The sequence below is a fragment of the Sciurus carolinensis genome, chromosome 12, assembly GCF_902686445.1.
Source record: "Sciurus carolinensis chromosome 12, mSciCar1.2, whole genome shotgun sequence".
In the NCBI taxonomy this organism is placed as follows: domain Eukaryota; kingdom Metazoa; phylum Chordata; class Mammalia; order Rodentia; family Sciuridae; genus Sciurus; species Sciurus carolinensis.
The window spans coordinates 29,774,387-29,797,892 of NC_062224.1; the positions used below are offsets into that span (position 1 = coordinate 29,774,387).

The following is a 23,506-nucleotide window of genomic DNA, read 5'->3' on the forward strand; positions in this document are numbered from 1 at the left end:
ACTACTGGGGTAATAAAAACAGTTTATTAAGAATCAACAGCAGCCGGGTACAGAGTGCACATCTGTAATCTTAGCTTCTTGGGAAGCTGAGGGCAGTAGGATTACAAGTTCGAGGCCAGCCTTGTGGGGCTGCAGGGAGTGGCTCAGTGGTAGAACAGTTGCCTGATGTGCATGAGGTCTAGGGTCCCATCCCCAGTACCACAAATAAACCAGGAAGGAAGAAATTTAAATTTAATAAACCAGGAAGTCTGTCTCTAGCTCCTCAAAGAAGGAAAAAAGCCACTGTGGAAATTTTAAATGTTTACCTTTAAAACATAAGAGAATCAAACTTAAATGTATCTAATGGTCCACTGTACTCCTTCTGTGCCCCTTGGGTTCAGTTTTGTCACAGTGAAAATGTGAAGTCCTGACCCAACTCAGTCTTTCCCAGATCACAGGTTCTTTGAAAGCCGCATATAGTGACACATGCTTGAACTCAGGAAGCTAAGGCAGGAGGATCACAAGTTTGAGATCAGCCTGGGCAATTTAGTGAGATTCTGTCGCAAAAAATAAAAAAGGGCTGGGGCTGTAGCTCAGTGGTAAAGCATTGCCTAGAACGTGCCAGGCCCTGGGTTTGATCCTCAGTACTGTAAGGAAAGAGAAAAAAGAAAACCTGTTTGAGATTCCACAGGATAAACATCCCTCAAAAGAATGTACCTGTTTCCTGCATGAGTTTAGGTTTGGGGGATCAGGATAGAGCTCAGTGGTGGAGTGCTTATCTAGCATGTGTGAAGCCCTGGGTTCCATCCAGCACCACAAAAACAAAACAAAACAAAAAACAAACAAAAAAACCCTCCAAAAAAAGAGTTCAGGTTTGATATGGAATTACCAGATGGATAGATTGGCTTCATTTTACCTAATGAACAAAACAAAGCAAAAGCCTCTTGATCCACTAGATGAATTTTCAGGGAATTAAACTGAGTAATACCAAAATGTTATGTACTATATGATTCTATTTAGGTGAAATTCTTGAAGTGGCAAATTATAGATATAAAGGATAGAATTGTTTCCAGGGGTTGGGGTTGTGGCTCAGTGATAGAACACTTGGCCTAGCACGTGTGAGGCACTGGGTTCAATTCTCAGAACCACATAAAAATAAATAAATAAAGGCACTGTGTTCATCTACAACTAAAATAAAATATTTAAAAAAAAAGAATTGTGTTTTCCAGAAAGGAGGGAGGTGTATATGGTTAGCACAGGGCAGCAGGAGGGTCCTATAGTGTTAGAAGTTCTGTCTCTTGACTGTTGCACTGTCAATATTCTGGTTGTAATATTTACTATTTGCCCAGTGTTAATAGTAGGAGAAACTTTTTATTAGTGCATATTAATTATACAGCATAATGGGTTTTATTTTAGTATATTCGCTCATGAATATAGCATACTTTATTCATTTTATAGTATTTCTATATTATTTCCTAAAATTACCTGGGGAGCTACAGTTACCTTGAAAAAACTTAATTAAAAAAATCAAGATTGATTTCTTATCTGTAAATTTTGGGAATGCAAAAATGATTCTCATCTTTACTAAGTTTTGCCTAAGGATAGAAGTTTTCCATACTGAGGTCAAGGCTTAAGTCCTTCAAAGATAAGACGTTAGCAATGATGGGCCTGGTTGTTTGTAAACAAAGGCCTGGAAACTCAGAGCTTTTCTCTAGTGGACTTTACCTCCACCAGCTGGAGGAGCAGCAGAAGCAGCTCACCCCCAAATCCTGGCATTTGCTACACCATGAGACTCCTGAAATCCAAACTGTGTTGACTAAAGTGTTTTTTAAATTAATATTCACAAATTCAAATTACTTTTTAAAAATATTTTATTAGTTTTTGATGGACCTTTTATTTTATTTATTTATCTGTGGTGCTGAGAATCGAACCCAGGGCCTCATACATGCTAGTCAAGCACTCTACCACTGAGCCACAAACCCCAGCACCCCGCCTCTCTTTTTTGTACCAGGAATTGAACCCAGTGGCACTTAACCACTGAACCCTTTTTATTTTTTATTTTGAGACAGGGCCTGCTAAGTTGCTCAGACTGGCCTTAAACTTGTGATACTCCTGCCTTAGCCTCCAAGTCCCTGGAATTATAGGCATGTGCCACTGTGCCTGGCTCAAATTACTTTTGTACCAATCTTTTAGTAAGGGGGCTCTGGAAATTGCATCAAATTAAAGGGTGGTACAGTATATAATAAACATTTAGCATAATTTGCTTGAGGTTGTTTCCAGCCCAAGTTTATTATGTGAATTCTAACTCAAAGCCCTCCTTCTAGTAATGAATTTTATGTTATTTGTACTTTGTTAAAAAGGGAGCGTAAATTCTGGAAAATTTTCCTGTGTGCATTTTCCTTAATCTTATTTATTAAGATCCTACCTACATTATTTTAAAATAGTAAGAAAGAATAAGCTCATGTTACACGATTGTAAACAAGTAGATGCTTTAAAAGTTAACATTTTAATATATGATGTTATGTTAAGCAGTGTGGGCTGTAAGAAAATGACATCAGTCACCCTAGGTAGTGGAGTTTGGTGTAAAGATGTAAAAGAAATAAGGAAATTGGGGGAGGGGATCTGACTGCATTAGTTAGGCTTGATGAGAGGAACCAGTTTGGGAATTGACAGAGTTCAGGGTCCACGGATAATAATTCCAATCATTTCCCCTGTCACCCATTTTTACCACTAAAATAAATGAGGAGGACTGGAAGGTATAGTTCAGAACACTTGCCTGGTATGCACAAAAGGCCCTGGTTTTGGTCCCCAGCACTGGAAAAAAAAAAAGTAATTGAAGGAAAAATAATACTTTACCAAGCATGAATTTTGTTGACAAACTTCGCACAAATGAGCATCAAATTAAATTCTAATACAAAGATAAAGAACTCTGCCAGAAGTATTTCTTACCTGTTTGCCTTTCATCACAAGATACATAAATAATCCATGGAGAAATACATTTATTCATATATAATAAATCACCCTGACAGTAGAAAATGTGTGATTTCCAATCTCTGACTAAAACTTCTGAGGCTACATCTGTATAAACAAGATGACTATTGTAAGGCCAAGAGGAAAAAACCTACAAGTTGGCAAGCAATTATAGTTCTAGACACTTGGCTATGTAGTTCTTGATGAAGTTTTCATTGTCAGGTTGCAGAAGATAAAAGTGATCTCCTGGCAGCACATGAATATCGCATTTCCACTGGTATTTCTTTCCAGGCTAACATAAACAAAATTTCATTGAATAACAAAAGACATTTACCAGTACAACTAAAGACTTATTTCCACATATTATTTGTCTAAGAGTTGATACCCAGTGGTGGAGTTACTTTCAAGGTGTCAGGTTCTATGTGTCCTATATCTTTAATTTCTCTAAGATCTATCAGTATACAGTGGTTACTTGTGTTCTCTCATTTTACATAAGATCAGTACCTCTCCATTTATATTACATAAAAATGGGATGAATTTTGTATTAACTGCAGTAACTGGTAGTTGACATTTGCTGAAAACAATCAAACATAAATTTCAATAAAATACCCAAAACTATAAAAATAATTTTACCTTCTACATTTTTTTGCTAGGTCTTCAGATTCAACAAAGCATGTTAAGTCACAAGAAAGAATGGCCTTAGAAGGTGTGTCGAAACTGTAGACAAAAAAGAGCTGGTTAAGCAACACCCCAGAACCTCTTCCTGTTAATAACTTCATTGAAATGAAACAGGGGGCCTCACCTTTTACTTTTCTGACAGTGCGTGCAAACATTTTTCCACCAGGAGCACGTCTCCCTGTGAAACTGCCGGAGAGTCACTTTGGTCCAGGTCATTTTCCAATCTCATCTAAGTTCTAGAATGTGCAGGTGGCAGCAGGATGGGTGTCCCAGGCTCAGGGTGAGGCTGGTTACAACCAGTGCTGTTGACCATTGTAACCTAAATGTGACCTCCCTGCTCCCTCCCAGCTCTCTGCATGGTCCAGTGAAGGTTCCCATGTACAGAACAAGATCAGGTTCAACCTCAGTTTCACCACAAGAGCACAAATATATTTACTAAGCTGGATGCTGGGTGCTGGGGACATGCAAATAAGCAAATCAAGTCTTGCCCTCTTATGTCTGAGACTGGCTGGGGAGAGAATGTGGATGAAATAATCAGACAACTCAAGAGAGATGGAAGTACTACCAAACCAGGTGATCTCAGAGCATGGGACAGGTGGGGGGACAGGCCAGGGTCAAGGTGGGTCTCCTGGAGGAAGTGGAGTGCATCTGAGATCTGAATGAATAGTAAAGAACTGAATGAAGGGGACAGAGACTGCAGGGAAACAGAAAAGGAGTTCAATTTATTGCTCAGAGAATGCAGCGGGTATTGGGAGAAATTAAGGTGAAGGAGTAAGCAAGGGCCAGGTGTAGGCTACGTAGAGGATTGTGGTTGTCCCAAGAATGATATGTCACAAAAGGATTTAAGTCATGATCAAACTTGACTCTCATCCCCCTGAATATAGTGCAGGGAATGGACTGGAAGGGGACAAGTGTGTATGAGAGGACCAACTAAGGGGCTCTTCAATAGTCCAGGCAAGGGTTTCTCTTCTACAGGATGTAAAAACTAGGAGTGTGACTCCTATCCTCAGAGTGAGGGGGTAAAAAACAGATTGACTCATGGGAAATTGTGGTGCAGGGCACACTGCAGGCCCGCTAAGGAGAGGTGGGGGTGTCATAGGCTCAGTCCTTGTCAAGTGTACAAAGAGGCATCGCAAATCAGCTAGGGTTTTAACAGGAGCTGGGGACCCAGTGTGGGGTGGTGGGTCAGAAGGAACTCACTTCAACTCGCAGGCTTCAGTATTGGTCCACAAGGAAGATCGGGAGCAAGGCTAGAGGCCAAAGGGAAAGGGTTTGTGGCAGTGGGACAGGAACTAACCACTGCCACCTGGCCAGGCCCTTCTCTCATTCTAAGTGAATGCCTTATACTACTGGAGAGGGGCATGAACACCTCATGGCAGAGCACAGGTGAAAACACCTGGCTGCTGGGGAAGGACAGACACACAACCCTCTACCCTTGGGGAAGTAGGACACAGTTCTATTCCAAATCCAAGCAGAGTGGCTAGGTGGGTAACAGGGTGGCAAAGCACTTGTCTAGCATGCAAAAGGTCCTGGATTCCATCCCCAGCACCGCAAAACAAAACAGAAAAACCAATGAAGCAGAGGTCTGCTGCTTGGGAGAAGAGGCAAGAATTTTCCATCCAAGCCAACCAAGATACATGTGGTAAGATTTGTCTGTAACAGGGAGAAGGGACAGCCATCCTGAAAAAGTCCCACCCACAAAGCCCAGACACAGGGGCCTACTTAGGAATGATGCTTGTGACAGTCTAGATGCCCAAGAACTCTGGTAGCCCACATCCGGTAACAAGCAACAGTCATCTACATGGGGAGCAGTAATAAAAGGGGAGAGACTATCCTCAGTCTCAGGGAAGAATGAAGGTTGGGGGTGAAGCAGGACTACTAAGGGAAAAAAGTATGCTTCAGCAGCCTCATCCCCACATTAACACCAAAGGAACAGGGAATTGATGGTGCATAAAGGTAACCATAGCAACAACAAAACCCAGACTCAGCTCAACTCCAGTCTAGATTGACTCAAACTCCCCCCAGTAAGGGCAGAAAGAGAGATGTGCTCAAATTCATATCACAGATTCATTTCTGCATCTACCATTTTATAAATGATAATTGCCTTCCAAAAAGTATAAAAAGTTTTAAAATTTTACACATAACAATTCAACAAAATTTTCAGATGCACAAGAAATAAACAATTGATTGTTAAGAGATAAAACAGTCAAAAGAATCAGGTGTGTGGTCTGGGGCTGTGGCTCAGTGGTAGAGAACTTGCCTAGCATGTGTGAGGCCCTGGGTTTGATTGTCAGCATCACATAAATAAAGATGTGTCCATCTACAACTAAAAAGAAAAAAAAGAATCAGGTGTGAATAAGACCAAAATGTCGTAACAAACAGGAGCTCTAGAGTATCTATGATAAATATGTCACCTTAGTGGGAAAGGTAGATAGTGTACATATGCAAATGAGGAATGTCTTTTTAGAGATGAAAACTCTTAGAAAGAGTCCAATAGAATTTCTAGAAATAACCAGCCACAGAAAAGAAGAATTTATTTGAGAGGCTTGTCTTTGGACTCACAGCCAGGGAAACAGTGAACTTGAAGACAGCCAGTAGAAATTATCCACACAGAAACAAAGAGAAATAAAAGTTTAGCAAAGACATCATCCAAGAGATGTGGGACAAAAGCAGCCTAGCGTGTGTAGAGTCAGGATCTCAGAGGAGCGTCAGGCAAGAGACTGTCAGAGCTTTGGAACTGTGCCACTGACACATCTCCACTCTGGACACCAGGCTCTGAGCATTGGTGTTAGGTGATGGGGAAGGACTGAGAGACGCTCTGGGCCTAATTTATTTATACTGGAAAAAGCTGAGAGCTGAGGCTGGGTAAAGACCCAACAGACTGAGAAAGGGGAAGAAGCAAGAGAGAAACAGAAGAACCTGAGAGCAGGGTCTGGGGAGACCTTTTGGAACTGGAGAAGGCTAATCGTGGTGACTTGACTACCGCAATGTGATTCACCCAAGTGAGGGTGAGAATGTTAAGATGGTTTTCTTTATTCTAGAAGTGGAATAGTCCTAGGACTGACTTGTGTTTTATTTTTGGTCTTTGGGAGGTTTATTTGGAGTGAAAAAAATGGAATGCTAGTGAGTTTTTTAAAACTATGTTTCATTTTTAAAAATGGCCTGTGTTTAGTTATATGTCAAACCCAAACTAATGGCCTATGTTTAGTTACATGAGTTACTTTTTTCCCCTTTGCTTGCACAGATGAGATAAGATGTTAAAGAAATGTGCTCAGAATCTCATAGCTGGTGAGACACAGGCAGAGGGTCTTGATAGTAGTAAGGGGACTCTTTAACAGTTAAACCTTAGTGTTTGACTATTGTACAAGGCCTAATTATCATACACAAGACTATGTATATACTATGTATATACTATTTCTTTTTTTTATTATCAGCATAGAAATTTATTTGAATTCAAAATAATATGGTTATATTTAGAATAATGTAATAATTATCTAAAGCAAATATCATCATTGGCTCTGAAACAGTCTAAAGATATCATTCTGTGAAGTCCAAAAATATGTAGTAAGAATGTATACAGAAGCAAAAAAATATAGAAATAAATCTGCTGAGTACTAGGAGTTGTAACAAGAGGGGTACACTGAGATACTGTAACAGAGTCTAAATGATAAAACATGCAGCAACAAGTCCTCTTGCTTTATCAACTCCCTGGAGAATAAACCAGTAACCTCAGGAATGCAAGAATACCAGCACTTGGTTAACAGGACAAACTTCCTGAGGGACATAGGTAGTAATTCACTATACTTCCTTTCTCTAACTCCTTTCCTCACTTCGATTTCTTTTCTTTCCTTTAAGATGGGTTTCATCCTATTAACAAAATATTTGGCAATATTTTATTTTTTGCAAAGTAAATTTCCCATTCAAAGTATTCAACAATTTAGTAGAAGTTACTCTAGGATCAAACATTTTAAAAAGATTAATTCAGTTAGTTAGCAGAGACCATCAGTGGCTGGCAGAAAAAAAAAATTTTTTTTTCCTGATAATATGTTTGCTAAATAGACAAAAAGAATAAGCAGTTAAAAATGGGTGGTAAATCCTAGGGATTACTTAACACAGACAATCAAAAGAGACAGATGACCTTTGATTAAATCCATTTACTTGTGGAGTGAGCTAGGAGGTGGTGGCTCCAAGATAGTTTGGTTCCCAACAATGTCCATGGCCAAAGGGCATATTCAGAAGTTCTCTTCCTCTCGTAGAAACTGGAAAACAGCTGAGAAGTCTTTTGTGGAATAGCCCTTTGCACACATAATCCTGTAGATCTGATGAGCCAGATTGCTCAGAAGGATTGGGCTCTTTGTGCTGGTAGCAGAATCTTGTGCCAACCCCAGATCCTTAACCATGAGTGTTGTTCCAAATCCACCCTGATAGTTATTAGCCGAAGGAACTCCATCCATCACCCCTGGTACAGGATTAGAAGTGTCACTTGACCAACACCGTCCTGAACTCATATTTAGGATTTTAGCCAATAGTTTTGGGTCAAGTCCTAACCTGATTCCAAGATTCATAGCTTCAGCGGTTCCAATCATACTAATAGCTAACAGCATGTTGTTGCAGATCTTTGCAGCCTGCCCAGTTCCAACAGCTCCACAATACACCACATTGGAGCCCATGCAACCCAGCAACTCTTGGGCAGCAGCAAATTCTTCTTCGACTCCTCCTACCATAAATGTGAGGTTCCCAGACCGAGCAGCTCCCACACCACCAGAAACAGGGGCGTTCATGAAAACTGCTCCCATTTTCTCAACTTCTTTGGCCAATTCCTTTGAAACAGAAGGATCAATAGTACTGGAATCTATTAATAATGAGCCTTTCTTCACTTTTTTTAGAATCCCATTTGCTCCAGAGTAAGCTTCTACAGCATTGATACTGGTAGGCAGCATTGTAATAATTCTGTCAGCCTTTTCAGCTACATCTGCTGGGGAAGACACTACCTGTTCACCTGCCTCTTGAAACTCTTTGCACGCATCAGGGAATACATCATAAATAATGAGCGGATAACCATGTTTCATGAGATTTTTTTGCCATTGGATTCCCCATGTTGCCCAGTCCAATGAATCCAACCGGAGTCTTAGAAGCCATTGACCTAGAACACACCGCTGCAAGGCTGGCTGCTGCCGGCCGCTGCCTGTGGTTCCAGTACCGGAGGCCGGAGGTGGCTCTTCGGAGCCACAAGGAGGTTGCCATGCTCCCCGCCCGCCCCGTCTCCCCGCGGTGACCTCCACCGCCTCCCAGCTGGGCCACTGACGGAGAGAGTGCGCAACCCCGCGGCGGGCTGGCGCGATAGCCTATGTATACGCTATTTCTTTGAATATTCATAGCAATGTGGATTATTTATGATTTTAAAAAATTAACTGGCAATTAGTAATTTTACATATATCTATATACATATATACGTATATGGTATACAAGGTGACATTTCGATACATGTATTCATTGTGGTATACAAGGTGACATTCTGATGCATGTATTCATTATGGATCAATTAAGTCCAGCTAATTTGCACATCTATCACTTGACATACTTAAAATTTTTATGATGTGAACATTTAAAATCTATCTTAGAGATCTTGAAATGTATATTATGTTGTCATTAACTGTAGTCATCATGCTAATAGGTCTTAAAAACTTATTCCTCCTCTTTAACTGAACACTAGTACCCTCTAGCCAGCATCTCCCCATTCCTCCCCAAATATCCAGCAACTGGTAGCCACCATTTCACCCTCTACTTCTATTGGTTCACATTTTTAGTTTCCACATATTAGTGAGAATGTGCAGTGTTTGTCTTTCTCTGTCTCGTTTATTTCACTTAAATAATTTCCTCAGGGCTCATCCATGCTGTCATAAGTGACAAGACTTCATTATTTTTAAGGCTGAATATTATACCACCGTGTATATATACATTTTCTTTATTTGCTGAAGTAGGCTTAGGCTGATCCACATTTGGCCCTTGTGGATAATGCAACAATGAACACAGGAGTGCAGATCTCTCCTAAGAAACTAATATGGTAATTCTATTTCTGTTTTTTGAGGAATCCCCATTCTCCATAATGGCTGTACTAATTCACATCACGGCAACAGTGAGCAGGTGTTCCCTGTTCTCCACCTCTTTTTTTGCACTTAATATCTTTTGTGTTTTGGATAATCATCATCCTGGCAGGTATCAGGTGGCATCTCATTTTGGTTTTGATTTGCATTTCCCTGATGATTAGTGATGTTGAGCACCTTTTCCTACATCATTTGCACATCTTTGAGAAATGTCTATCAGGTCCTTTGCCCCATTTTTACATCAGATTGTTTTCTTGCTATTGGCTCTTTGGGTCCCTCATACATTTTGGATACTAACCTCTTATTAGTGTCTGATTACAGATACTTTCTCCTAATCTATAGGTCTTCTCTTCTCCCAATTGATTGTTTCCTTTGCTGTGGAGAAGCTTTTTGATTTGTATAATCTCATTTGTCAATCTTTGCTTGTTTCCTGTACTTTTGGGGTTATGTCCACAAAATCACTGTCCAGGTCAATGTCACGGAGTTTTCCCCGAAAGTTTTCTTTCAGGAAGTTTTCATTGTTGGGTCTCATGTTTAGTTTTGAATATTTTTGAGTTGATCTTTGTATACAGTGTGAGGCAAATGTCCAGTTTCATTCTTTTGCATATGGCTATCCAGTTTTGCCAACACCATTTATTAAAGAGAGAAAAGAGTGTCCTTTCCTTATTCTGTATTTGGCATTTTTGTGGACCATAAGTGCATAGGTTTACGTCTGGGCTTTCAATTCTGTTCCTTGGTTACTACATCTGTTTTTATGCTAGCACCATGTGAATTTGATTGCTGTAGCTTTATCTGAGGCAGGTATTTTTTGTTTTGTTTTTTGGTACTGGGGATTGAACTGAGGTGCAATTTATCATTGAGCTGCATTTCCAGCCCTTTTTATTTTTTATTTTGAGACAGGGTCTTGCTAAGTTGCTCAGGGCCTTGCTAAATTGCTGAGGCTGACTTTGAACTTGCCATCCTCCTGCCTCAGCTTCCTGAGTCACTGGAATTAATAGGTGTGCATCACTGTGCCCAGCTGAGACAGGTATTTCTTTGATCTTGATTCTGTGCTCAGCCAGAAACACAAGACGGCTTAGTCTTATGGGAATCACAGATACTTAGGATAGAAAAGGAGATAAGAATAGGCTGAGGATATCTAGGAAGTAAATTCTGAACTTAGACAGCAAGTGGAAAGACATGTGAAAATGGAAAGGCCTTTCTCAGTTCTCTGATTCACTTTTTGTAGGTATCTGTATAAACATCTGGTAGCAAGCACAGCCCATGGTGGTCCAATGCCTGTTGCAGGTTTTGTGGTTGAAATAAAAGTAATGTAGGCCCAAACACCTGCTTTCAAGGAACTTAAACCAAGAGAACAAGCACCAGGTAAAATAGAAGAAATGCATGATGGTATATAAGGGTGACTAGGCTCCAATGCCAGTTCTACAATGGTGACTTTGGGGATGATAGACCAGGAGGAGCCATCTGTAGGCTTAGGTTGTTGGGGGAAGATTGACAGAGTCTTAAGATTTCAATCCTATCAGAAGACTCAAGCATTAATCCAGACATCCCATTGAGACAAGGAAGGAGAGAGATGTCCTGAAGCTAAAGAAGTTCTGGAACAAATTCACAATAAAGCAAGCTTAGCCAACTATTGCTCACCTCTGTCTACCCCACACTTCACAATAGGTAGTGATCCATTCCTGCTGATCCTGCAAAAAATGCTTTGACATTTATTCAATAAATATCCATTATATGATACAACATGCACGTCTAACCTATTGTATGTTTACATATATTTTAAAGAAAAGATGTGCTGGTCATTTTATAGACCCAATTTCTGTTCTTAGTCTCCATTCTAAGCCAGTACAGATATCGCAGTTGGCTCTAAAGGAAATGGAAACCAACTCTTTGAACATTACCTTTCCATATACACACCCTCTGAGAACTGCCAATCTACGTTTTTCTGTAAATATCCACACACAATGTTGTCTCAGTTACTTACCTGTAATTACTAACAAACTGCACATCTGCCAACAGTTTGGGAATACATTGTTGTTAAAGTTCTCGGTCATCAATAATTTTCTTGGGGTGCCTCCATACTTTATGGTGTAAGAGCTCATTTGTTCTTCCAACAATTCATTAAGTTTGGCAATTTGAGGCTGGGCCTTTGACTGGAAACACCAACACACACAGGACAATGTGGGTAAAACACAGCTGCTCATAAATTGAAAGTTTTCTATTGAAAATCAAGTCCTTAAATCAAGGTGAGGAAATGGAATTCTTCATCTAAAGGCTTCAAGAGAAAATTTTTCTTTATGAAAGCAGGAAAAGGAAAGTTCTTAGTAATTTTAGTCTTATAGTGCCACCAAAATGGCATTCTGGACTCAGAATCCCTGCAGACGTGAATTCTGAGGAGAGGATGAGGGACCAAAAGGGGAAGAGGAAGAGTAGCAGGAACCACAGTTTAAACTAGGTTTAAAAGTTACAGAAGTTTGACATCACTGTCCCCTTTCAAATTTTCAAGGATTCTTTCCTGGTTCTGATTGATCACTTTTCTGAAAATTGATTGAGTTCCCAGCTACCCAAAGAAAGAAAAAGCACAGATGCCTCTGAGTTCAGAGGCAGGAGCAGTGCAGGTGATTATCAAGGGACCGATGAAGTGCACTTCAGAGAAATGGAGAGAGTATGACATTGAAAGGGATTTGAGGAATTTTCAATAGCAAATAGTGTACCTGCCATCATTCCCTTGTCAGACCAAAGTTGCCAGAAAGGAAAACAACAGCCTGATTTTTCTTGCCCCCATTTTCTTCCCCTTCCTCCTCTTTCCAAAGAAAATGAAATCACTTACATGGGGGGTAGTCATACTTGACATAAACAAGTGTACTGGCTCCAGATTATATTTTTCCTTTAGGTGCAGGGAAGTCATAAAAGCAATGTAGGATCCCATACTAACTTGTGTAAAGACAAACATGATGATAACTGTTCAGTAAGACTTATGATGGTACAAGTATTATAAGCACAGCAATGATCATGAAAGAAAAGTATAAGTTAATTGATTAATAACCATTTTATAAAGGTATATTTTCAATGATTAGTGTCAACATAAAGAATATTTCAAAGACACTAGTATCAATGTCCCCAGTGCTACATTTTGGATCTGGAATGTCCCCAAAGTTTGTGTTAAAGGTTTGGTCCCCAGCATGGTATTATTGGGAAGAATTTTAAGAGGTGGGGCCTAGAGGGAGGTCTTTGGGTTATTGAGAAAGTGCCTCCAAAATGGATTGTGGGATCCCAGTCCCTTCCTCTTCCCCTCTTTAACACCCTGATGATGAGGTCAGTGATTTTGCTCTGCCACAGGCACAAAGTAGCAGGACTAAGAAATTGTGGATTGAAACCTTCAAAACTATGAGCCAAGTAAACCTTGTCTCCCTGTATGTTGATTATCTCAGGTACTTTGTTACAGTAAGGGAAAGCTGAGTAACATACCCAGAGGCTTGAAATTCATTTAAATTTCCTTTTCTTCTTCAAAGATGTGTATGACTAGATCTTTGGCAGTTATATCAGCAGTTCTTAAAGAATGATCTGGGGACCTCTGGGAATTTCTGAGATTCCAACTGGTGGCCAAGCAGGTCAAAGCTGTTTTCAGGAATGCACAGTGGATTTTTCCAAAAGTTATATGACATGGGATATTGCAAGAATGTAAATGCAGAGAGATTAGAGTCCAGCTGCCTTCTATTATGCTAGCCAGTAAACAGATTTGCAAAAGTGTAAAGCAATGTCATTTATCTCATTAAAAATTTTTTTTGGTAAAAATATACTCTTTTTCATAAAATAGTTTATGTCAGTAACATGTGGGTTGTTAGTATTGTTTTAAAATAAGTTAGTGATTAAATACATTTAAAATTTCTCAGTTGCATTTTCTAATGTGGTAGATATTTACAGATATATAACACATAAAAAAAAGATATTTGAGGTCCTCAATGCATTCTAAAATTACAAAAGGTTACTGGAACCAAAAAGTTTGTGAACTGCTATAGATAAGTAGAATAAATTTGGTAAACAAATATTCACATTATTCATTTGTAAATTGCACATTTACATGTCTTATGAAAGAAAGCAAGCCCAGCCCCATGTCCATAATTGATGGAGTGTGAAGTACAGGTAATTAGGAAACATATATCAAGAGCTTTAACAACATGCATCTCATTTAACCTAAATATTGGGAATTTATCCTAAGAAAGTGATAATAGACTTACACTAAATTTTCTATCAGAGTGTTCATTGAAATACTGCTTATAAAAGAAAGAGAAATAAATAATTTCCACAAAAGAAGATCAATTAAAATATCAGGATTTACGGGCTGTGAAAGATGATCACAGAAACAATTAAGTGATGAAATTCAGATAAAGATATAAAACAGGACCTCATCATGTAGAATGTAGAATTACATTATCCTGTTAATGTAGACTTACTAAGGAACTACATTAAAACTTTAAAGCATTGTTATCTGGAGGGTAGGATGATGAGTAATTTTTATTTTTCAATTTTTGCTTTGCCATATTTATTAAAAAAACTGTATAGCAGCCAAAACTTATTGAGTCCTTTCTATAAACCATGTTATTTATGATCACTATTCATGTAATCCCCAGAAGAAGGGACTATCATTATTTCAGTTTTATAGAGGAGGAAAGCAATTCAGAGGCCTAAGAAACTTACCCAAGGTACTAAAAGGTAGCCAGAACCCCAGGATCTATAACCTAACCTCAGAATTATACAATCTAACTCCAGAAACATACTTTTTTACATAATTTATATTTTTAAAATATATGGAATATAAGTTGTTGCTAGAGTACTGATTTTATGCCTCAAATGAAAAAGGTATAATTATTATACAAACTGAAAAGTTATGAGAGTTGTGATTGTCATCATTACATAACATGCTCTTCAGTCAGTACAAAAGGTATGAATCTCACAAGACAGAAAGAACAACATTCATGGACTTGTGAAGAAATTTCCCCAGATGTCTTTTAGAACATTTAAATACCTGTGGTCAAAACATGCAAATGGTTTATCCTGGATGATTAGCAGCAGAGCATGAGCAATTTCCTTAGCTTCCTCATTGATGTCATTCACAAAATGTTCTTCAAGACAACTTTCTCTTCTAGCAACTCTTAGAGAGAGCACTGGGGATTGGAAAACACAAGTAAGTACAAGCGATAATGAGTGAGGTACTGTGATGTTTAAAGTGTCTTATATTCACACAATGGGAGCACCTCCAAAGAAACAAATAATGACCACGTATGTGAGCAAAAGGGTTAGAATTTGCTGATAAGAAAATCAGCATAAGATACAAAAGACTAAACATCTGAAAGATACCTTCTAATTTCAAATACCTAGAAATTATAGATAGATGAAAAACACATGCAATTAGATGTGTAGTCTAGCTCACAGTAGGGGAGAATCTAGAAGAAGAATAAAATAAGAAGAAACTGAAAATTTCTAGAGGTGAGTATGTACCAATGAAATGGCAATTCTGACAGCCATTGCCTCTATCAGAAAAGTCAAACACCAGCTTTCAAGCGAGTTAGGAGACAAGACATTGAAATTCCTTAAATTTGAGAGTCAGAAGTGAGTCCTTTACATAAAACCAGGAAACTCTTAAGTTCTAAACCCTCCATGGAGAAATAGTAAGGGAAACTTAGGCATCCTCCTGATGACAAAGGGAGAAAGCAGAACTTTCTGGTTTTGCCCTGCCTTTGGATGAAGTGGGGCTTATGTAAGTCTGCCCTTAGATTTTTAAACCAAAGGCTTGCATTTTATTTATATCATCATGGTAGTACGAGGAAAATGAAGTTGAAAAAATAACTCTAGGTGAGCCTATGTTAGTGTCATCCAAGGTCGTTGCTGTTAAAAAGCATTGACAAGTCATCTCCTGATGAATACATACATTAATCTTTCCAGAATTAAGAATCAAGATGGGAGCTGGGCTTTTAGCTCAGTGGTAGAGCACTTGCCTAGCATGTGTAAGTCACTGTGTCCAATTCTCAGCACTGCATACAAATAAAATAAAAGGTCCATTGACAACTAAAAAAAAAAAAAAAAAAAAAATTAAAAAAAGAATCAAGCTGACCCAAATAACACTATGCTAGAATAAAGTCTAATAAACTTACACTAATACAACAAAACCCAGCACTCAACAAAGTAAAACACACAATGCCTAGGATCTAATCCACACTCACCAGATATGCCAAAGGAAAAAAAAAATGGAACTCATTATGACTCATAATGAGACAGGAAGGTAGACCACCCATAGGAGATAGACCTTAGAGAAGAGAACAAGGGAATAAGACCATACCATTCTAGAAGGAGACAGTGGGCCTGGGGAACATCCTGTCTGTCACTGCCACTGAACTTCAACTACTAAGGCTCTTCCTTAGTTACCTCTACTCCTACCCCTAGCAATGGCTGACCACAAAATCTACCCTTACCTGAAGTGCTTCCTCTCCCCAACAGACATGCCAAACCACAAGGTTGGACTTGTCCTCTTAATTATGCAAATAATTGATTAACTGTATGTACTTCTAATAGGCTAATTAAATAAAGAGCTTGACTGGTCCATGCTAGCATCCCTCATCATTCACTTGTGCTGGCCCAATGGATATGCCTTTAAAAACCCCTAAAAAACCCAGTCACTCGATTGGGGATATAGCTCAGTTGGTAAAGTGCTTGCTTCATGTGCACAAGGCCCTGGATTCAGTCCTCAGCACCACACACACACACACACACACACACACACACACAAATACAAATCCAGACACTCACTGGCATTCCTTTGTTGGGATTCCTCCCTCTTTGGGGGCTCTGCTTTCTTTCTCTTCTCTAAGAAATCTTGTTCCTTTGCTCTCACCCCGTATCCATGATTCTTTGAATTTGCAAGACAAAGCCCCATGTTATAATACAGGTTGCCAGGGCCATAGGAGAGACAAATATGAGAACAGATAAGAAATAACAAATGATGGATTTAGAACCTTAAAAGAGTTATTATAAATATGCTCAGTAATGTAAATGAAGCCATGAACATAGTGAGAAGAGGAAGATGTTTTTTTAAAGACCCAAGTGTGGACCTTCCAGGGATATGAAATACAATCTCTGAAACTAAACACACACACACACACACACACACACAGATGGAATTAACAGCAGATTAGACATGAAGAAGAAGTGACAGCAAACTTGGAACATATTTAAAATGAAACTATCTAAAATTAAGCACAGAGGAAACATGACCAAAAACCAGAGAAATTAAGGTTGTACACTTTTTGTGTACAATGAATAAAAAAAAATGAATAAACAAAAGCAAAACAACAAAAACAGTGTCCTGTGAGTACGATACCATTGAGTTCGACATAAGTGTAGCTGAAGTCCCAGGACACTAGAGAAGAAAGAAATAGAAAGACATTTGGAGAAATAATGGCTGAATATTTCCTAATTTGACAACAATTATAAAGTCACACATCAAGGGGCTCAAGAAACCCAAACAGAATAAACAGTGAAAAACACATCAAGGCAGGTAGTAATCAAATTGCTGAAAACAAATTAAAAAGCCATAAGCAGCCACAGAAGAGAGACATAGAGATGCAAATATAAGAATGACCACAGATTTCATGCTAGAAACTGTAGGCCAGAGGACAATATGGGGGAGCACAATTGTCAAGTTGGAGTTCTATAAACTAGTGACCATATTGCAAACAGGAAAATTAAAGACATTTTTAGACACACAAAAACCAAGAGATTTCAATGCAGCAGACTTCCACTTAAATATTAAAGGAACATTTTTTTAGGCAGAACAAAAAATCAGATGAAATATGAATCTACTTGAACAAAGAAAATCATGTAAATAAATATAAAATAATTTTTTTCTAATTTTTAAGTCACTGTAAAACACCATTGACTACACAAAAATGATATGTGAGAATTTGTATTATGAAAGTAGCACAAAGTTTAATATAGGGAATGGAGTGACATTCTTTTCCCTCTTGTACTTTTATTAAAAATGAAGTGGTAAATTAAAATTTGAAGATAGATTGAGATAAGCTAAAGATGCATGTTTTGGATTCTAAACAAACACCTAAGGAAAAAAACAATGATCTATAGCTAACAAACCAATGATGGAGTAAATGAAATGCTTTAAAAACTAATCTGTAAGTAAAGAGAGGTGAAAGAAAAAACAAAAAAAATGGGACAAGTTGAAAACAAATTATAAGATGGTAGACTTAAATCTAACCATATTAGTAATTAGAATGACATGATAGATTCAAATACCACATTTAAAAGGTAAAGATGAGGGCTGGGGTTGTAGCTCAGTGGTAGAGTGCTTGCCTAGCATGTATGAGGCACTGGGTTTGATTCTCAGAAACATATAAAAAAATAAAGTAAGATAAAGGTCCACTGACAACTGAAAATATATTTTTTTAAAGGGCAAGATGATTAGACTGACTTACAAAGTGAAATCTGTCTACATGCTGTCAACAAGGAACACATTTTAAGTATAAATCACAGAGAAAAGGTACAAGAACGGGATAAGATAACCCATACAAGCAATAATGAAACAAATGGGAGTAGGTATAATTAGTATCATAAAAGAACAAGGATTTAAAAATAAGAGACAGGCTGGATGCAGTGGTGCACACCTGTAATCCCAGTGACTTGGAAGGCTGAGGCAGGAGGATTGAAAGTTTGAGACCAGTCTCAACAACTTAGTGAGACACTATCTCAAAATACAAAATAAAAATTAGTACAACCATCATGCAAGCAGTGTGGAGACTCTTCAAACAAACAAACAAACAAAAACAAACAAACACTAGGAATGAAACCTTGATATGACTCAGCTATCCCACTCCTTGGTGTTTATCCACAAGAACAAAAATCAGCATATTAGAGTCATACAGCCACGTCAATGTTTATAGCAACACAATTTACAATAGTCAAATGATGGAATCAACCTGAATGTCCAATGCCCATCAACAAATAAATGGGTTGAGAAAATGTGATATATATATTTATATATACAAACACACATACAGATATCATGTGGTGATATATGTATATATATTTATGTATGTATATATCCATACAATGGAGTTTTACTCAACCATGAAGAATAAAATAATTGGCATTTGCAGGTAATGGAAGGAAATGTAGAAATTCATGCTAAGTAAAATAAACCAGATTCAGAAAATCAAGAGTCCAATGTTCTCACATGTGGAAACTAGAGCAAAATAAGGGAAAGAAGGTCGTGGGGGAGGGGTTAAGCTATCATGAAGATATTAAAGGGGGTTGGGAGGGAGGCAAGAATGGAGGCCAGATGGATTGTATAGAGGAAAATGAGGGGTGGGGAGAAGGAAAAATAATAGAATGAGACAAATGTCATTACCCTATGTACATGTATGATTATGCAAATGGTGTGACTCTATTTCATGTACAACTAGAGAAAGTTGTACCCCTTTTGTGTACAATGAATCAAAATTTTAAAAAAGTAAAAAAAAAAGAGATGAAGATTTAGGGTTGATCATTGGAGAAGAACAAGAGGGAGCGAGGAAAGAAGGGAAAGGGGAAGAAATATGAATTCAATAATATCATGTTATATACATATATCAATGTACCAAAAAGAATTTCAACTGTATGTACATGTAGAAAATACCAAACAAAAATAAATAAAGGAGTAAAAGGAATATCAATAGAGAAGAGGAGGGAAAATAGGGGGAAGGAGGAGGGAAGGGAAAGGGCTGGGGAATAGGGTTTGAAATCAAATTCCTTACATGTATTATTTTGTCAAAATGAACCCCAATACTATGTAGAATTATAATGGTGTGATAAAATTAAAAATAGTAAAAATACAAAATAAAAAGTTCTAGGGATGTAGCTCTCAGTGATACAGTACCCCTGGGTTTAATCCCCAGTACCAAAAAAAAAAATTATCTATCTATCCATCCATCCATCCATCCATCTATCCATCCATCCATCCCAGGAGAAGAGCAAGAACATTGCATAGTAAAGAGTTTGCATATTTAAGACAATTTAAGATTAACTGGGCCTAGTGGCACACAACTATAATCCTAGAAACTTGGGAGGGTGAGGTTGGATGATTGAAAGTCTGGTGCCAGCCTGTGCAACTTAGCAAGAGCCTGTGCCAATTTTTTTTAAGGTCTGGGAATGTAACTCCATGGTAGAGCGCTTGCCTAGTATGCATAAGGCCTTGGGTTCAATCCCCAGTAACACACACACACACAACATGGAAGAACAAAAGAAAAAAAAATCAGATTCCTAAATATGTGCATACAATAACAGAGCTTCAACATATATAAAGCAAAATACCTAGAATTCAAAGAAAAAAGACAAACCCATATAATTGCTGCTTTCAACACTCTTATCAGAACTAAGATCTCTTGATAGAAAATATAGATATAAAGTCAGGAATGCTCTACAAGGCAAACAAGGCAGTCAACCAACTTAATGATTTTAGAATATTCCATACAACAGTAGGATGCACATTCTTCCAGTGGACATGGTGCATTTGCCAAAGTATACCATATTTTCAGCCATAACACATACCTAAATAAATTTAAAGGACCTGAAACCAATTGCATTCTCTTATTCACAACACATTTAGGCAGAATAAGAATCTCTTAGCCGTTTATTCCGGTCTTCTGTTAGGTACAGGAGGTCAATATAACTGGTAAATCTTCTCCAGGACTGATTTTCTGTATGGCTCTTACTTCCGCCAGGGTTCCCTTGTAGGTCACAATGACATTGGGGCAACAACTATGATTCATTAATGCAACATCAGGAAATATCGCAGATCCCAAATGAGAAAGCTCTTCAACTTCAATTGTGATGCCATTACAGTTAACCTGTGCAAAGAGCACTCCGAGGCTGCTGTGGTCAGGGAATTCGAGGTGCTTGGAGTAGAACTGATGGCGAGTAGCAAAGTCGCTCTGAATCAAATCCTCCTTCTCATTGTCTAGCTTATCCAGATGTGATTCAAACTCCTTCACAGCTAACAATTTCTCTGAAGGCGTTCTCTCTGGGTGCATTTTCTGTTTGGCCAGAATCCTTGCTGTTAGCCTCACAGTCTCGGAAGGATTCCAGTTTACCCCAAAAACAACCATGGGAGAACACTCCAGCTTGTGCATGGGCCAATCTTCTTTCTGACACTCCACACTGCAGTAAAATGCCTGCTTGCATCTTCCACATTTCGACAATCCTTCTTTCCTGGCAAAGTAGTACTCGCAGTGGTTGCTCAGCTCCTTGACCGTGAGCACGTAGGCGTAGGGCGGGCAGAAGAAGGGCAAGTCCACCTGGAAGGGCTGCAGGGCCCGCAGCTCCCGCCCTTGCCCTGGCTGCAGAACCGCTCCAGGCCGCCGTGGCTCTCTGCCCTCATAGTGGCCGCTCGGGGTGCAGCTCCCCGCGAGCTGTTATTGGAGACACGTCACCCTGAGCTGCGGGGGGCGGGGTGGGAAGCCACCCGCGTCTGGAAGGGATGGCCCGCCGACCTCTTTAAAAAAAATTTTTTTTTTTTAATTTGAAGATGGGCACAACATATTTATTTTTTTAAATATGAGGATTGAGCCCAGCGCCTCACACATGCCAGGCAAGTGCTCTACCACTAAGCCCCAGTCCCAGCCCCCTAACCCTTTTTTAAAAACTGTATTTCACTAGATCCACAAAAAAGGGCACTGTGGAATCAGTCACCTCAGCCCCAGGGGCTGAGCCACCCGTGACTGTGGTGGGGAAAATCCACACCCCATCAGGAGCAGAAATACACTTAACACCCAGGACACAGGGTCTAAATCAAATATTTTCAGCTAATGGAAGTACTTATGGAGAAACTTATAGAGTGTAAGAAAATACTCCAATATGAATTAAATTAAATCAAACAAGAAATGAAAAAAAAATGTAACTTGTAATTTTTAAATTTTGAATAGAAATAGACAATTGCACAAAGATCTAACAGAATATTGAAAAGAAACTGAATAAAAAGACAAAAGTTTTTCCAAAATGTCGAAAAATAGTTTCCTGTGACATACAGATAGGTGCAAAATATTTATATGGACCGAAAGGGCAGGGATAAAAGAGATAGGAACCAAGTGAGACAAGTATAAATCAGAAACATGAACAGCATCAGATTTTTTAAAAAGGGCCTCTGCCTAATTTCATAAAAACTCTTGGATCAAAACTCTCGGATCAAAAAACAACAACAAAACCACAAAGTGAATTATAGGATATTTAAAAGTGATTTTAAAAACTTACTATATGTCAGAATTTAGCTTTAAGAAGTTATGCCAAAAAGGAAAATAAGTGAACTAGCTCCATTCATAGATACAGAAAAAGAAAAAAATTACATTGAAAAATATAAAAGAAAGAAAATAACAAATATAAAAGTATATTTATGCATTAGCAAAAAAAAAAAAGGAGACTAATTTGCAATACTCTACCCAAAGCACTTGGAAATTTACATGAAATTTACATATCATAAAAAAAGAAATGTACTAAAATTGACCCTAGTAAAAATAGAAAATTTAGATTCATAATTTTAATAGAACACAGTTATTGAAGAAGTATGCCCATACAAAGTGCACTGGGCCCAGGTGATTTCATAGGAAAATTCTTCAGAATTCTCAAAGGACATAATGTTAATGGTACTTGAATTCACCAAAGCACAGAAAAAGAAGGAAATCTTCTATATTCTTTTTATGCAGTTACTATAACAATCACACCTAAATGTGAAAAGATTGGAAAATATCAGCAATTTTAGTCTGACATTAATTGTGAATGCACATGAATGTAGGGACTGCTGTGAAAGATGCTGTTGAAGGAAAAGAGCCTTAGCAGGCATTTGAGTGTGTGCAGGGACCAGCTGACGAGCTCTTAGGTCAGTCCTGGCCTCCTGGACTACCGTCCTGGCTCTCTTCCAAACAAGTCTGCCTAGTGTTGGGACCTGGGAAAATCCCTCTTTTCATTACTTCTTTAAAATGAACTGTAGACCAAGCCCCAAAATCCAGAGGCCGAGTGCTTTCTCTGATAAGTGCATGTCAATATAAAACATGATGGGGGGAAGAGAAGAATGAAGGAATTTTGGATGGTGTAGGGGAAAATGGGGTGGGAGGGGGTGGGGGACAGAAAGATAGTAGAATGAAACAGACAGCATTACCCTATGTATATGTATGATTACATGAATGGTGTGAATAGGCATTGTGTACAACCATAGAAATGAAAAGTTGTACCCCATTTGTGTACAATGAATCAAAATGCAGTCTGTAAAAATAAGAGATTTTAATAACAAAAGAAAAAAGTGAACTATAGAAAATGTATTTTCATTTCAACATAAACATGTATGTGACAAGAAAAAATGTAAAAAGTCATGAAATTCAAGATATACTGTACTTACTTCCACAATCCCAGTTTATTCCCACAAAGGAAGCACTTGTTGCCAGTTTTGTATATTCTGCTGTCTTGGTGTATCTTCCACATCATTCTGCATCTTTATATAAACTTCCATTGTATTCATGTGTACCTGTGTGTGTATATATCCTTTTACTCTTTTGCACAAATAGGAGCATACCATGACCCCATAATGATATCTTGCTCCCTGACTTGATTGTATAACACAGACTGTGCCCCTCCCTTGTACATGCAGATTTCATTCATTTGTTTAAAAGTGGCACCATATCAAATAGTAACTATGTTCCATGATTTATTTAATTTTTTATTAATGGATGTTGATGTTTTATCAG

General features: G+C 38.4%; 1 protein-coding gene and 1 pseudogene across 1 annotated transcript; both read right to left on the reverse strand.

Annotated features, from left to right (window-relative positions):
* Window positions 1-7,844: 7,844 nt before the first annotated feature.
* On the reverse strand, window positions 7,845-8,871 carry LOC124961939 (3-hydroxyisobutyrate dehydrogenase, mitochondrial-like). Its single transcript, XM_047520992.1, is given in 2 exon segments — window positions 7,845-8,705; window positions 8,707-8,871. Coding segments are annotated over 2 exon segments (1,011 nt in total). The 3' UTR covers window positions 7,845-7,859.
* An 11,507-nt stretch (window positions 8,872-20,378) lies between these two features.
* Window positions 20,379-23,265, reverse strand: LOC124961163 (N-lysine methyltransferase SMYD2-like; annotated as a pseudogene).
* Between the last annotated feature and the right edge of the window lie 241 nt (window positions 23,266-23,506).